The sequence below is a fragment of the Thunnus thynnus genome, chromosome 8 (assembly GCF_963924715.1).
Source record: "Thunnus thynnus chromosome 8, fThuThy2.1, whole genome shotgun sequence".
NCBI classification, from domain to species: Eukaryota; Metazoa; Chordata; class Actinopteri; order Scombriformes; family Scombridae; genus Thunnus; species Thunnus thynnus.
The window spans coordinates 32416423-32433620 of NC_089524.1; the positions used below are offsets into that span (position 1 = coordinate 32416423).

Consider the following 17198-nt stretch of genomic DNA (forward strand, 5'->3'; position numbering starts at 1 on the left):
CATATTGAATATCCATAGAGACAATATACTGTATGTATGGAGTCAAACTCCAACCTGTATTGTGGTTTGAGTTGCTCAATCAACGTGAGTCCAGACACAGCTGTTGTTCGGTGAGTGTGTATTTCTGTTTCTTGTCACTGCACTGACCATTGTTTTTCTCATGTTACATCTCGTAAATGCAGGCTGCCTCAACGGTGAGTAAAAGTGAAACTGACAGTGTTAGCCGACTGTCCAAGAATAGCACTGAAGAATACGTCTTACTGGGAATCCACATAGGAAGCAAGATGTAAGGGGAGCCTAAGTGCTTTCTATCCGTTCCAAACTGCGTTCAGTGTCCACAGAACCTGCTGTCTGTCAGCAGCAGCTAACCTGCATGCACCGAGAATAGTGATACCAATCTCACGTCTGTGCGTTAAATACGCAGCAGGAGCTGGAGCATGGTTAGCCTAGTTTAGCATAAAGTGGTAGCCTATCACTCTTTTCATCTCACACTAAATGTTGAACTATTCCTGATCATTGTGTCTCATCCAGGAAGTGTATCTTCATTTATTTTTGATTTATCAAGGCACATCTCAGGTGTGAACTGCATCAGAGAGGCAGAATACACAAAACAGGTTATGATCCAACACCAGCACACAGCAGGTTTTAAAGCACCCAGCAAGAGAGCAAGCAGACAAACATGACAACTAACTTAACAGAAACCAGAACTTAACTTTCTTTTCTTTCTTTACTTTGGTCTGAATTTCATAGTAGTTAATCACTAAAGGAAGTGTCCTTGTGTACCTACTGCTGAATGCTTCAAGATGGTGATGATGAGCTAGTTACCCATAATGAATCTACTTTTGTTTAAAAAATCTGTATTTGGTTGGGGGCATGACAGGAAAAGGATGTGTTCGTCTTTACTTTTTGACTTCATTACCATGTCTGTGGCTCTCAGCCGCAAGCCCATTGGTTCCTACTGAAGACATAAGAAAGGCTCAGTAATTTCCTAGAACTGCTGGACATTGTAGTTTTTAGCAAAGGTTAAAAAATCTGTATTTGGTTGGGGGCATGACAGGAAGTGATGAGGAAAGATGCAGCACAAACTGCGCCAAGGAAATTAAACTACAGCACAAATGGGCTATGAAAGCCTATAAACTTATAGAATTATTATTCAGAATCATATGGTTTTCTAGAGGCCTGGTAGCAAATATTTTAGGCTTGGTTATAGTTCTCCAGGGATCCAAAATTTTGGACCCATAAAGCCAAAATTCCATACCAAACTAGACATACTGACATACCCGACAACTGTGGCAATACAACAGGACCCTACTGATTGATCAGACTGAATATACTGTAAATTGGACCTGGCCCAACACAGCTGCCGGGTCTGACCCATGTTACTCACTACAAAGCTACAAAAATAAGGCAAAAGTTGTAATAAACCAGAAGGAGACACATACTCAATATTATCCAAGTAGTGTTGTCAGGTGATTCTTCTGAAATCCGTCAGAAAAAGAAACACAAGACACTGCAGGGTGGGGGAGAGCGGGAGACGAGGGTGGAGATGGAGATGATTTCATACTCCTAGTTGTTATATAACACAAGTTAAGAACGTCAGCGTGTCACGGTTGACGACAGCAATAGTGTCAAGACATAAATATCATCTAAAAATCTTAAAATTACAACAAAAAATAAAAGGATGCAGTAATACTTCTAGCATCTCTCGATGTAGAGAACTTCTTGGCTGGCTCCCTCCTCCACAGGGAGGTCAGAGGTCAGCTACAGAACAGCAGCCAGTAGGGATTCAGAATGAACACTGCAGCAGGATCAATGCTGAAAAGCTTTCTTTTTAACCATCAACAACTGACTGTGTACAATGATACTCAGCTGCAGGGAGGAGGCTTCTTTACATCATGGATTATTACATCACTGCAGGCCTTTGTAATCAAATAACTTTCTCCTGTTTGAACCACTTGACTTGAAGGCCTTTAAGGATGCACACATTGGTGAGAAATGACTCACTGAGGATGTCTGCCATCAGTCAGTGACGTTTCATACACTCCCTTTAGCAGTTTGAATAATTGATAAGCAGAATGTTCCCACAAGTCCTACAGCTAAAAGGAACAGCTGTTGTTTTCTGCTCTATGTTCAACCACTGTTGCTTCTTTGGAAAAGCTGCTTGTGGAGACTAGAGATTTATTTTGGCTACTTCCTGCACATGCAAATTAAGCTCCCATCAATTATTTCAGTTATTACGTCATCTGTGTTCAGTGTTATACACTAAATATCCTAATTAGGGTTGCAACTAATGATCATTTTTCCAAAGGATAAGGCTGGTGTTACTTGTTCTGTTATTGTTAACAAATCCCCTGATCAGACCAAAACAAAAGATGTGTTTGTTTTTACTTTTTGACTTCATTACCATGTCTGTGGCTCTCAGCCGCAAGCCCATTGGTTCCTACTGAAGACATAAGAAAGGCTCAGTAATTTCCTAGAACTGCTGGACATTGTAGTTTTTAGCAAAGGTTACTCAGACAGGAGGATATAGTGCATTTCTTTGGGGACTATTTTCAGCGGTGGATTAATCCACATTTGGCACCCTGGTGAGTACTGCTGGCAGCAGGACAGTGTGTGTAGGATTCAGTCAAAATAAACTACTACTAAAGAATATAGAAAATCATCATTCTTTTCCTTTTTCTGTTCCTTTGCAAAATAATGCCTGATAAACATATCAAACCCACCGACATTCACTTCACAATAGTTTTAAACAAAAAAATTCTCACATTTAAAATCCTGAAACCTGGGAACATTTAGCTCTTTTGCTCAATAAATGAGATAATTACGAGATTACCTAATTTTTGTCATTTTTTTCTATTACACTACATTGTATAGTTATGTTATAATTGTCACTTGTGGTCACAGTTGCTGCTGTTCAGCAAAACTTACATTGTCTGGATTTAAGTATCCATTAGTTTTTATTCATGTATAATATAAGCGGCTAGCATAGAATGCTGCCTAGGCAAAGCCAATCCTGAATTAGCAGTCAAATCCTGCCGTTTGCTTTCATGAAATACTTCAAAAAAATGTAATCAAGAGGAAATCAGATTTATTTGGCATTTAATTCTACATCTTTCAACATTCTACATCTTTGACTTGACAGACTGTCTCAGCTTCTTCTCTATTCGAAAAATTGAATCAACAAAAATCATTATTTCCACCTTTGCATTCTGCTGAATGTGTGGTATAGTATCATGAAAGCAGTGTGCATATGTGAAGAGTCCAGCACAGAGGAAGTGAGTCATTGTGGTCAATTCAGTCACTGACAGCACACACGTATGCACACAAACACCGGTACACAGTAAGCACGGGGTCAGTGGGGTCAAGTTGACAGCAGAGATAAAAACTATTCATTTGCAAAACACACACGCACACAAACATGCATACACTTTTTGTCCTGATTACCTACAGTAACTTGTTAGACATGTTCAAACATGTTTAACCATTTAGCACGTAGGTGTTTTGATAGATGGGATTATGTGATGGTAAAAATCAAATTTACTACAAGTACATTTGAGTAGAAAGTAATGAAATAAATGAGTGCTGTGCAGTATTCACATCCTCCCACCATGCTGATATATTATCAGATCTAAGCATAAGCATCTAAGCATCTTACCTGTGTTTCCTACCTAGAAGTTGCTTCTTGAAGAGCCGTTCCATTGAAGAACAACATATTTATTTCATATTTCTGCCTAAAAGTAACCAAATCTTAAAGGAGCAGCTCAACATTTTGGGGTTAACAGCTAGTCTGGTTCTCTCCACAGTTCAAAAAATATGACTACCAACACGTCTAATGCTCACTAATGAACACTTTGTTTAATCCGTACACAAACACAACACGACAAACACAAACACAAAAGTAATAAAATTCTAATCTGTTTTCTTTACAAACATCAGTTAATCCATCCACTAAGCACTTCTGTGCAGCAGCTCCGCTGGTTGCCTGGCAACGAGCATTTTGTCATTTTGGTTGGAGGACTAGTTGGCAGTTACAGTAAGTTCATGCTCCCTTCAGTGAGTCTGGTCTGCAGTCTTGTCAGTCAGCATCTAACACTAAGTCGGCCACCTCACTTGACCCTTGTTCACTTGAGCTGCTCAGGATTGGCCGTGCTTAGAAAGAATCTGTACAGTGAGAAAATGAGGCCGGTCTGTGAAATCAAAGTTCTCTTATGGCACAGTGGATCAATGCTATTGTTCTACTTGTGTTGTTGTGAGCAGAGCCGGTCAGCTGGCCTCAGTCCAGCTGACAGAAAAGAAAGACAAATGCTTTCCAAAGGATATGGAGACCCACCCCTCTCCACCCCCCACGTAACAGAGACAGGAAGAGGAAGCAGAGAGAATGCAGCTCTGACGTCATAACAACAAAGCTTGGGAGCTTGTGGTGGTGGTGGTGGTGGTGGGGTGGGGGGGGGTCTCTGAGAACACAGGCTCCGAGCAGCCATCAGAGGGTAGCACTTGAGATTTACAGTAACTGTCGATGACAAAATCTTCTTCCCGAACCTCCAAATATTATTTCCGAAGCATGACCACACCAATACACCAAACGTCATATTCAGAGGAATACTTTCCGCACGTGAGATGAGAAGATCAATATCAATCACCGAGTCGAGTCAGTTTTATTTTTATAGCGTCAAATCACAACAGAAGTTATCTCAGGGCACTTTTCATATAGACGCAGTAAGCCTGCATTCTGGGAGCCGAGACGATCATTCAAACAACATGCAACTACATGGTTTCAGCAATAGCAGCGTCCATAGCAACCGCCATAGCAACGATAGAAAACCTGCAAAAATCTTTGTAATAACTAACAAACTAAATATCATATACATTCACTGAACAAAGTTTATGAAAATAAAATGCACATTTCTTGCTAGAAATGTTATCAAAACATATTTTAACGCTGAAAATATCTTCATCATCTTCCATTGGGAATAAAAGGAATATCAGCCATTTTTGTTTGTTTTCGCAGACAGAAACTTAACAGTCATGTGACATGCATGCAGGCCAATTGAAAAGAATAGACCAAAAAAAAATGTAGGCATCTCACAATTTTATTGTGAAACTAACACGTTCTGCGTTATGGACCAACGTAGCTATTATACATTTTGATGTGAGACTGGGTTGTATGTCTGATTCTTTAGCTACTAAATGCTCCACTATGTTCACCAGCCAGTCTCTAACTGTGTCTGTCTGCTGTTTGGTGCTGGACAGATAGTGTACAGTGCATTTATCAGAGCTCTTTGCTGAAATGAGATTGATGAGAGCTGTGAGAGTGAACCAAAACAGTAAAGTTGTGGGCCATAACAGCAAAACAATGAGTTGAATGAAGATAAAACTCCATACAGCTGGAACTGCAGAGCCGAGGGATAATTATCTGTGGTTTAGTCACTACAAGCAACGTCTTTCACATTATACACGCTCATTTGATTCGTCATTAATATAAAACTTTTGATTAGTGCTGCTTTGACCGACAGATTGAGGTTCTTGGCGAGGTGTCTTGGAAATTTCCACAGCACATTCATGTTTCCCAGAGAGTGAACCCTTTCCAAAAGTGTCAACTTTACACAGGATATCTCATAATGTCATAGGCAGATTGACATGAAATTTTCTCATCACATTCATTCTCTGTAGTGACAGATCCACTGTATTTGAGTGAACCCAATGACCTTTCATCTAGCACAACCCTCCGGATAAACATTTTATCTTTAACCCTAATGGTTCATAAAGCTCTAAGAATAAAATAAAAGAAGTGAAGTTAGTCTTAACCACAGCGTTTGTGTCCTCTACACAATACACAGGAAAACTGATGTTACAGTGTCGGTGTTTTCGCCGTTTATGATGATTTTCTGTTTCCACCTTTGCGACTGTTGTCAAAGCCAGGTATTTCCCTCGCCATGATGTAACTAGTGAACCAGGAAGTGTGTAGGAAAGAAACCATCTGTCCCAGCTGTTTAGAAGCAAGATGAGCTGGACAGACTGTGACCTCTGACCTTCCCCATTGTTCACCTCGCAGTGTGCAGGGACACGAGTTCTTCACCTTTCTTTGTTCAGGGGCGTATTGTCTTCACCTCAGTGTGACTGAGAGTCAACATGTGTGCTACTTTTAGCTCTTCAGTGTCCCTTAGTTCCTATGTGTCACACGGTTCCTTCCATGGATAATAAAACCTGGGCGTCTAGCCTTAGTTACTGTATTGTCACCAGTCAAGCTATTTCAGTCTATTTTATTGCAGCATCTAAGTATCATCAGTTCACAGCTCCATACAGCTGATGATTGTTTGATCTGTGGCTACTTAACTGAACATTTAAGGTTTTCTTTGTGTGCTATTTTTAAAATCACCTATTGAAGACTCAGACTTAAGGAAAAGTTGCAAGTACTTTGTTTTCATATATATACACAATGTAATCCTAGAGCCTGTAAACTCTGCTATAATCCTGCCCCACTGGCAGCTTTACCCTCTCACAAACATCTTGACATTCTGAGCTACAGAAACTCACTTTTTGTACTTCAGGCTGTGTTTGCTTTGGCACTGCAGTCACCTGAGAATGTCGTAAAAATCGACTAGAATCAAGGGCAGCAGGAAAACAGAGCAGGCCTGCAGCTACACTACCCGTTACCCAAGCAGACTTCAGCTGGAGGACACAGGTAGAAATGAAAAGTGAGACATAAAGTAAATGCCTCAGTCTATCCTTATGTTCTGTAGTGAATACGCATAAGTGAATACAATTTGATGGAGAGAGACTGTGACCAGTAAGCTGGCCTGGAATCCAAAAAAATACACAACCGAGCCAGCTGACAAACACAGGAAGCAGCCTGTGTGTTGCTGCATGTTTCCATAGAATATGGACATGCAAAATGACTGCAGAACTGGTTATGATTTATCCATACAAATAAGAGTTGTGTACGTCTATAGTAGATGGTAATTTCCCTCTCTCAGATTTGAGGGGGAAAAAAACAACTTGAAAGCTGCCCAACCCAATTTCTACTCAAAACAGCTCCATCAAAGCAAAAAAAGTACTCCCTCCTACAAAGCTGCCTTGCTCCATTTTATCTTGTGTACTGTATATGGGTAAAAACAACCATCTTAAAGTAAGTAAGTAAGTAAGTAACAGCTGTAAGTAAAAATAAGTTATACGTTTAAAAAATTTGCTTCAAACCAAGCCAAGCAGCTCTATGAGGATGTGCTTGGGCAAAGTGGTGCGTTGAGCTAAATACTAAATCAGCATGCTAATATGCTTGCAATAAAAATATTAGCATGTTTGGCAGTTTAACTGTTTACTACGGTTACCATCTTAGTTTAGTGTATCTTTTTTGCCAGATGTGTTGGGAATGTCAATAGTTGGCTCTTAACCAAACTGGACAAAATGAAATTCTGACTTAATGTCAGTACTAGATGAAAAATCTGAGGATAAAAATAAAAATAGCAATTCATCCTAATTTATCATCAAATTATTGCGAGCCATACAACACACAGAGATTTCCATCTGAACGGATGCTGTCAGCCTGCTGTCCCTAGAGGAAAAGTCTATAAGATCAGTTATCTGGGAATCACGAATATATGTGGCAAATTTTGTCTCAATCCATCAAGCACGTGTCATAGATATTTCACTCCTCTGCTGGTACCACTAGATGAAAAGTAAGATCTTCAAAGTCAAGGGAAAATCTAATGGCAACCCATCCAGTATTTGTCAAGATATTTCAGTATGGACGAAAGTGGTGGACCGACCAACCGTCCACAATACCAAGTCTAGTGTCACACCACTAATGTGACAACTAAAAATCAGAAAGACAAAGATCATGGCCTTAAATTTAGCCAAAAACACTCCTGTGAAAACTATTCTCATCCATGCAATGTGGAGAAAAAAAACATATTTTTAAAGGGTTTATATTGGGTTTCATTGGTCCTGTCCAAAATGAACCTGCTCAACCTATGAAGGAGATTTGACTATAAATCAGATCTAGAGATACTGTAAACAATAAACTGGACACAGGGGACCAACTGCTTATTCATTCTACCTATGTGTCAAGGAAGTCAAGGACCTCAATGAATGATATGAAACCAAACCAGACTGCAAACAAGAGTGTGTGCATATGCACATAAACACACACACAAACTTCACTGAGTAATGTAGTATATAGTTTTGATGTCCAGTCGACAACAGTTTCCACACATCTGTGGAAAATATGTTTAGCACTTGAACGCTTTGAAGCCAAGATATTATAGCCGTTACCCAGACAAGCTAATGTTTTATCCAGCTCTTTTATCCTCCTTCCCCTTTATGTCCCCCTCTCTCTGTCTCTTTCTCACAGCTGTTAAGTATGGTCCTTCCATGTAACCCTGTAACCGAAGGTACCTGTAGCTCATCACTTAGCAACGCTAGTAACTATTTTGCTGAAATATGCAAAGAAAAAATCTCTAAATTTTAAGTCGCCCCTTTAAGATTTTTCTCCAGTAATTCCATCTGCACCCAGTTAGATGTAGCTCTCATGCTAATCCTCTTAGCCTTATTCCCAACAGATGACTGAGGCCCTCCACAGCTGCCATTCATGTTATATGGTTCTGCATTATTTCATTCAGCCCACCAGTTTGTAAATAGTGCCCCGAATGTAAGAAGGAAATTAGGTTATTCCATGCATACAGCAGGTCATAAGGTCACCAACACACCTTAAATTGTTTATCAGATTTGTCAAATATTTCATATGAATGTGTAAATTAAGGGAAAAGTAATGTAACCTTTGAAATCTACTTTATTTGTTAATTCAGGGCATTTCAGTTTTCTTCTTTTCAAAGTAACGGAAAAAACTTCAAGATTAGGGATTTGTAAAATAATTTCAGGGTTTAATTAAGCATTAATTAGAGGCATTTTAAGGAATTGTTTTTCATAATTGCTTGTGTTTTTTGCTGTTACTAGATCTCAGCATTTAAATCTGCAAGTTTGAAGGTATAATAGGTTATTATTCCACATTAAAATGTCTAAAAACAACTAGACCTATGTTACATTATTATATTTAGTTGAGTTGTGTACTTAGATTATCCCAAATGTTACCAACAATTTTCAAACCCACAGAAATCTGTAATTTAATCAAAATAACGGACCATTTCATTTGGTTGCCTGTCAATGGCATCATACCTCCTCTACCAAAGAGTAAACACGCACAAGATGCATACGGCGGCGCTGTGTTTGTCCGCTACAATGGCGTCTACCAAAGAGTAACTTACACACATACAAGATAGTACATCGGCGTTATGGTTGTTCCACAGAAACTCTTATAAATTGACTTTTATTCAGTTTAAAGCCACATTTTCATGATAAATTTAGGTCGCTTTTAACTATATCTTTTAGCCGGAAGAAGGATTTTAGTCATTGGACGTCTGGATCTTAAGTTATCAGAGAAATAAATTGGGCAAACGTTAGCAGCAGCTCGGCTAACAGCCCCTCCAGGAAGTCCGGTGGTCACCAAACATCGTCGGAGAAATATTGATTTTTTAGGTGAAACAGATTTAATTAGTATTTTTAACGATTTTAATCTGCGTGTACGTTTGTTTTTGGAGAGGAGGAGACCTCTGCGAATAATTCGGCTCCCGGGAGAAACCTGCCGAACGTCTGGATCTTACGTTGTAAGAGAAATAAACCGAACAAGTGTTAGCAGTAGCTCGGCTAACAGCCCGTACCGGACGTCCGGTGGTCGCCGTACATCGTCGGAGAAACACTGATTTTTTTAGGTGAAACAGCTTTATTTAGTGTTTTTACCTGTAATCTCCAGGTCCGTTTGTTCTAGAAAGGAGGATGCCTCCGCGAGTATTTCGGCTCCCGGTAAAAACATCCCGAATGATTAACACTGCAGTAATCCTATCCCAGTGAAGCTGGTTATTAACGATGAAGACAACAATTCCCATGATCCCTTGCTACTTCACACCGTCATCACACTCCGTCTTTTTTTATTGTTTTGATTGAGAGACCCCTAGCGGCTGAAATTACATATTGTGCGTTTAAGGCTATATTTATACCAACTGAAATTAAGTGATGTCACCCATTGGTTAGTAAACTGCCGTTTTGTGGCCTCTGGTTAAGCGATTTGGAGCCAGAAGTGACCATATTTGGACGAGAGGGTGGAACTGACCATAGCGTTAGCTGCTAGCTTGGTTAGCACGGTGCATTTACTTAATATATGGTTAACAGTGATAATGCTAATGCTAATGCTAATTTCCGCTAGCAAAAAACAGGCCTAAAACCATTAAAACAAAATGTACTCACCGGAAAAACTGAACATTCGACTCCTTAGTGGGTCTTTTATCACAACCAAACGATGAAAAAGACTTATGGGTGACCAAAATTTTACAATTAGTCGCCGTTGTCGCCGTGGTAGCGACTTGTCAATCACAACGTAGCCACGCCCTAAAACATAGGCTGCTTCATCATCTATTTTATTCTAAAGGGGGCCATAATTTACTAAATGAACATCATGTTGCATTGAAGAAGATTTGATACTAGCGATTCATTAGGAAAGTGTTTAGTGAGGTAATAAGTCAAGTGAAAAGTTAGGGAATTTTCTCATAGACTTCCATACAATCGGACTTCTCTTTGCAGCCAGTGGAGTTGCCCCCGCTGGCCATTACAAAGAATGCAGGTTTGAGGCACCTGCGCATTGGCTTCACTTTTCAGACCGGGAGCCATCCGCTTCGTCAGTATTGATCAGCAATCCTACAGCCTCATGTCAAGGTCCCACTGTATCCTGTGTCTCCAAAAGTACAGCATTATGTGAAAAAAAATCATCAACCCTTACACTTATAGCGTCTGAGGATAGGAATTTCCCTAGGGACTCAAAGAGATATTGTCTTCCTTTGTGCTCTCATGGTTGCCTGGAGCAACGAAACATGACAACAGTCAGCATCCTCCCTCCTTGCAGCCTGACCTTTTTCACTGGAAACTCTGAAGGTCACTCATGCGGTCCCTGAAACACACCCTCCTTTGATAAACCACCAGCCAAGGAGGAGCTTGCAGACTGAACAGGGGGTTCGGTTCAAGGGAGCTTTAAATTGAACAAGAATATGATTGTCTGTCTCCGCAGCGAGCTCTTATCTGCAGGCCTAAGCACTAATCATCCTGACAGGACGCTTCGGTGGGACAGGAGCAGCCATTTTAGATCGGGAACACACAAAGCAGCACGTACAGTCATGAATTATGCATGATACGAACACAGGCGTTACGGTAAATTACACATCTTAGTGCTGCTGTGATGTCATCAGCCACCAATAGGGGATCTCACTGTGAGTCATGTTGTTACGTGGTTTATCAGCAATGACAAAGAGGGGGCGTTTTTGTTTAGGTGTGTCTGTGGGTGTTGGAGTATATTAATGATGTCATCATAAAAATACAAGGGACAGATTTCCTGTAATACATAGAAAATATGGAAAAAGATCAGTAGCTATATTTTATTATATATTTACATTTTCTGTAAATTGTAATATATAATTGTAATATAATAAATGTATGATGCGTGAATATACTGTATGTGTGTTCACATATTTATCATGTGTAAAACCAGTTTACATGTGAGAAACATTATTATGGTGGAGAATGCCTTTTTTTAAATATCAGAATCACACCTAAAAAAAAACTACCATGTGTAATGTGTCTGTAATTGTTGAATGTAATCTCCTCCTCATATCCTTACAATCCTAAATTCCCAAAACTGAGGACATGACCTCAGTGTCCTTAATGATAGCTATTACTCTGATACCGACGTGACATCCAAATGCACTTATTTCAGGGCATTCAAATAAATTCTTATTTCATACTTGGCCCACTGACTAAGCTAAAGGTCTAGGATTCCCTAGCCTTCATGATAAATTACACAATTCATTGTAAGAGCTCGGCAAACTTGGGCCCTGCGTAATTATTGTAGGAATAGTTCAAGCATACAGTTGGGACATGTGCTTATTTGCTTTCTTTCCCAGAGCAAGATGAGAAGAACACCAACATCATATCTGTTTGTCAAGTACAGAGCTGGAGACATGACATGGTTAGACTAACATGGCATAAAGACTAGAAGCAGGGAAGACAGCTAACCTGGCTCTGTCAAAAAAAAAGAAGTGCCAACTGACACCTTTTAAGTTCATACAAAAGCTCCATACACAAACAGAAATGTGAAACCATAATTTCTTTGTATATAGTCTTTATGCTAAGCTAAGCTAACCACGTCCTGGACTACAGAGGCCGTGCCACATCATGGCTCCACATCCATACTTAACACCCAGATATAACACTGATAATCCGTAACTCAGAATGTTGTTTCAACAAGCTGCTCAGCATAAACACAGAAGTAATATCCAGCAGCTAATAAAGCATCTACTGTGATCTGCTGACTCCTGTTCTGTCTCACTCTTCCACACAAGCACGATGCGTGCAACAAAAATGATAACAGTTGAGTTGCAGAGCTTTACTTTTCCAACCTCACCATCATGTACAATGTGTCAACAGAAAGAGAGATGCGTGATATCCATGGCTGTCTGAGCAATATCTGTGTTGAGAGGTGTATAAATAAATGGATTCTTCGAACAGACAGTCATGATTTTATTGTTGAGTGTCCTTATCTCATTTGTTTCGTGATTTGTGTGGCTTGACTGCTGTAACACAGTTTCCCTTTGGGATTGAGATGAGAAGATATCTGTCAGTGCAGACATGGTTAGCCTCCCTAAGCATAAAGATTTGAAGCAGGGGGAAACAGCTAGCCTTGCTCTGTCCTAAGTTCAAAATTACATCTAACAACACCTGTAAAGCTCACTAATTAGCATTTATTTTGCTTGCTGAATATGTAAATAAATAGAAATGTAAGAACAATTGTAGTTTAGAAGGCAGTAACATGCTGAAATGGTAAGACAAGTTATTAGTTAGCCTTGTAGGCTAATTATGCTAACTACCCTAGCTCAAACCTTTTAACAGTATTAATCTATCCATCCATCTATGTTGTTGCACAAAAGAACTATCAGGCTTTTGTAAATCAAATTAAAGATGTGCATTAAACAGTGTATTAAAATTTACCAGCCACAATTAAAGGGTAAATCAAGGTTTTCCTGTCAGTAAGCCACAGCTGAGTGAAACAAATGATTAGCTAAATGAAGCGTTTATAGTAAAATTATTAGATGCCTCTATGCAATGTGACAGTCATTCAACATAAAGATTCCCATGATCAGCCGCAGCAAGGAAAACTGAGGTCAACTTAGATCAATTATGTCCCATCATTTGAACCTTTGCTCCTCAGCTGTCTGTTCCGCGTGACGCTAATGAAGAGCCAACATGACAATCAGAGGACAGGCTATCTTCTGGACACAGCAATTAGAAAGAGGAGTTATTGTGATTTTAAAGTCAGTATGTGGAAGGAGGAATTCTATAAAGAAGATCCCATTGTAGTTCATAACCTGAAAGGATGCAAGTGTATGGTCAAAGTTGATAGCCATGCATGTACACTGTATGTGGTCATCTGATGTAACCAGTGCTGAAGCTGTGTTGTGCTCCTGCAGACAGCTGAGTGGTTCAAGCAGGAACAAGTGAGCTCCCTGCTGGTGAATGAACAACATGGAAAAGAGAATAACATAAAAAAGGGGAATACAAAGACTCATGAGTGTACATAAGGAATAATAGTCTTGTGACAATAGTAATGTGCAAAACTTCATGAAGTATGTTGAAATGCAAACTGCAAACCAGAAAGTTACTGGTTCCAAGTACAGCCCTGAGTCTGGTTTTTACCAGGAAATTATATTTACATGGAGCTCCCTGCATCATTCTGACATTTCTTCCAGATTTCTGATGATCTGTTTCAGTGCTGGTATGTCTTTGACCTCTCTACATACAGCCACTTTCTCTCAAACTTTCTCTAGGATGACCTATGATCTGATCTACAGCACCAGTCAAATGTTTGGACACATTTCCTCATTCAAGAGAATGGGAAGATGTGTCCAAACTTTTGACTGGTACTGTACATATTTCTGATCTGCCACCACTCTAATTAAAAACACATTAAACCTCACTGAACCACCAGTGAGTCATGAAAACTCTGATGCTGTGCAGCCAAACATTGTTCAAACCCACAAAGCTGTATTTATTTTAAATTCTAGTTTCCAAAGATAACAAATATTTAAACTGAACTTTTGGAGAAATGTGTACAAGACATCTACAATATCCATTTGTTGCAGTCATAAAAGCCTCGGTGATGACTTTTTACTGATAGCTGATTCACAATATGTATGACTCTGTCAAACAGTGTGAACAAGATACATTTCTCCTCCCTCAAAACTGGGGGTAGGAAGCTACTTAAGAGGGGTAAAGGGAGAAAGTGTATGAGGTGATTTGGTTTGGTTCAGGCACAAATACTACTTGACTAATACTGCTAAGTCTATTGAGTACTGTAGCAGTTCTGGAAGTTTTGTTCATATCACATAATTGTCATCAGCTGTTGTTGTGGAACTGTAAATTCCCCATTTTTTTTAAATTTCTTGTAATATGGTAGAAAGCTCCAGAACAGGTACTACATTAAATTGACCTTGGTAAGATTATTTTGTCAACTGATGTTTCCATGATCAAGAATGAACCTTTATGATCAATTTTTAATCCAACATGGAGGAGTAGACTTTAAAGAGCTCAGAGAACAAAAAAACTTGCATGTCTGCATTTCCATGACGACTCCAACTGCAGAGTGAGATCAAAGCTCCAGTACAGCTCTGTGGTGAGAATATTTATTTTGTCAGCTATATAAATATTGATATGAAGATAAGTTGTGTATGTGTGTGTACTATAGATTTGGTGCAAATCAGTTATGTGTGCTCAGTGTAGTGTGTGGTATTGTAAGACTATAATACAATTGAGAAATACACATAAATCTCCACCCACATCCAGCGTTAAGGACACTTTGATACAGCTGCAAACATTTCTAGCAGCATCCTGCATGAGCCTGGTTCCCCAATAAATCAATTCAGGACCACTTGATTGGCGGAAGCCAGCTCAGTTTCCATAGAAACGCTCTGCACAAGCCTGCCTTCGCCCTCCCCTTCCTATGTGATGCAGAAAGTGCAGTGATGGAGGATGCCGTGCAATAGTCTCCAGCGTGGCACATTAACCTACTTCCCCACCAGCCGGGGAAAAAAAAAAAGACAGACCCGGACGCAGAACAGGAGAGGAGGAGGAAAGAGGATGGAAGGACGAGGAAGGGAGGGAAGGAAAGGGAGAGGAAAGAATGGCGGAGAGGGAGATGGGCAGAAAGGATGGAGAAGGATGCGTGGGAGAGAAGGAGGAACTGTGGAGATGCAGAGAAGAAGGAGAAGGGATAAAAAAAAAATGGAGTCAGGGAGGAAAGTGGAAAGAAAGAGGAGCAAAGGAGAGATGCAAGGTGGTGGCAAAAAAAAGGAGAGAGGGGGAGAAAAAAGGTGACAGGAGGATAGAAAATTGGTTATAGGTAGGATGTGATTGCAAATCTATGAAATGTTTAAATCTTTTAAATGAAAAATGGTGCTATTAATAGGATTTCTAGTCATTCACCAGCATAAACACATAATTACACTAATAAGTACTGAGAGCCATAATCGCATTAAAGATCTGTAAAGGATGCTTGCTAAAAAATCCTGGTCTCAGCAAATATTCACTCAAATTAATCAATCATCATCACAAATCTCATTAACAATTAATGTATGCTGCAAAATAGAGAATCACTCGCCAATGTGAAATGCAATTAAATGACACCATTTTATCTGATACAAGCTGGAAAACCTCGAGAAAGAACCAACAGCGATCAAACTCAATGATTCCCCTCTTATTCCCTGATGACACACTTCTCCTCTGCCCATGTGCAGAGCATCCCTCTGCATCCCCCTTCACTCCGTGGTCCTGATGAGAGGATGGAGATCCCCTGCCTCTCTTTCATCTGATTCTCTTTTTTTTTTATTTTCAAGCAATTCAAATTTCTTCATTTAAAAGATACTGATAACACATCCTCCATCATGCACACAACTGGGAATATTCCAAGAGAAGAGGACTCTACCATGCATTTCCCCCCAAAGGAGACAGTCTTGAAAACGAAAGCTCTTCTTGTGTTAAGCATCTGAAGGTGTGAAAGATGAGAAAGTCGAATAAGAGGAGAAATGTGATGACTTACCGACATGTGTGATGACACACTGCACCCTCTGTAGCAGCTCCTGGACCGACATCTCGTCTTCTCTCAGCCAGCACAGCATCTCAGGGTGTGGGTCGCATCCACTCTCGTCTCCTCTCTCACGCCGCTCTCTCTCTCTCTCTCTCTGCTGCCACGCCTCCTTCTCCGCACCCTTCCTTCCCCGAAGATCTCCCCTCTTTTTGCTCCCTAATCCAATTCTCCCTCTCGGGTCTCCTTTTTCTTCCTCAGCCTTCCTTCCTCTCTGCTGCTTCTTGTTTCTAATTCTTCCTTCTATCTTTCCTTGATTTTTCTAATGTCGAGTCTCTCCTCTCCTTCATCACAGCTTCCCCGAAGCAAAACAATCACAAAGCCTAAGGATGATAATGATGGTGCCACTCCCATGCAAAACAGTGACTATGTCAATAAAATGGTTAGCTCAGGCAGGCATTCAGTCAACCAGGTATAGATGATATGAAAAGATAATATAACAGGCAGAGGCTCAGTCTTTCAGTGAATAGTCAGTCACTCAGCTAGTCATGCAGTGAACAAAATAACAAGTTAATTTGTCTGCCAGCAGCCAGACAATAAACAGCATAGCCAGTCAGTCAATAAGTAAATAAAGGAGACAATTAGTTTGTCAACCTTCCAGTCAGCAAACTAGACAGTGGGTGAAAACGGAGCCCAAAAATCAGCAAAGAAAGGAGCCAGTTTGTCAGTAAATAGGTAACTCTGTGAGCAAAACAGCCAGTGAGTCATTAGGTAAAAAAAAAAAACAGCCTGTCAGTCAACAAAACATCAGCCACCAGGACAGTTCAGTCCAGTTCATGATGCTGTCAGACAAATCCCAACAATTAAAAGAAGCCTCCAAGTCAAAACCACAACGATCCTCACAGCACAAAAAAAAAAAGAAAAGGAATTCCAAAATTTTCCAGGACTCAGGTTGCCAAACCAACCAAGAACAAAAGAAAATATGCTCCTCCGGAAGTGGGTATAAAATTTTTGATTTATTTTTTTTTTT

The 17198-nt window shown here is 40.0% G+C and overlaps 1 protein-coding gene across 3 annotated transcripts in view; it reads right to left on the reverse strand.

Annotated features, from left to right (window-relative positions):
* Window positions 1–16477, reverse strand: part of mcf2l2 (MCF.2 cell line derived transforming sequence-like 2) — a 154014-nt gene extending 137537 nt beyond the window's left edge. The window contains exon 1 of one of the 3 annotated variants that reach the window (XM_067597970.1): window positions 16184–16477. In XM_067597970.1, the coding sequence (XP_067454071.1) occupies window positions 16184–16262 (79 nt within the window). In that variant the 5' untranslated portion in view covers window positions 16263–16477. The remainder of the gene's footprint in view (window positions 1–16183) is intronic. The other 2 variants (XM_067597966.1, XM_067597969.1) reach the window with 2 other exon arrangements.
* Between the last annotated feature and the right edge of the window lie 721 nt (window positions 16478–17198).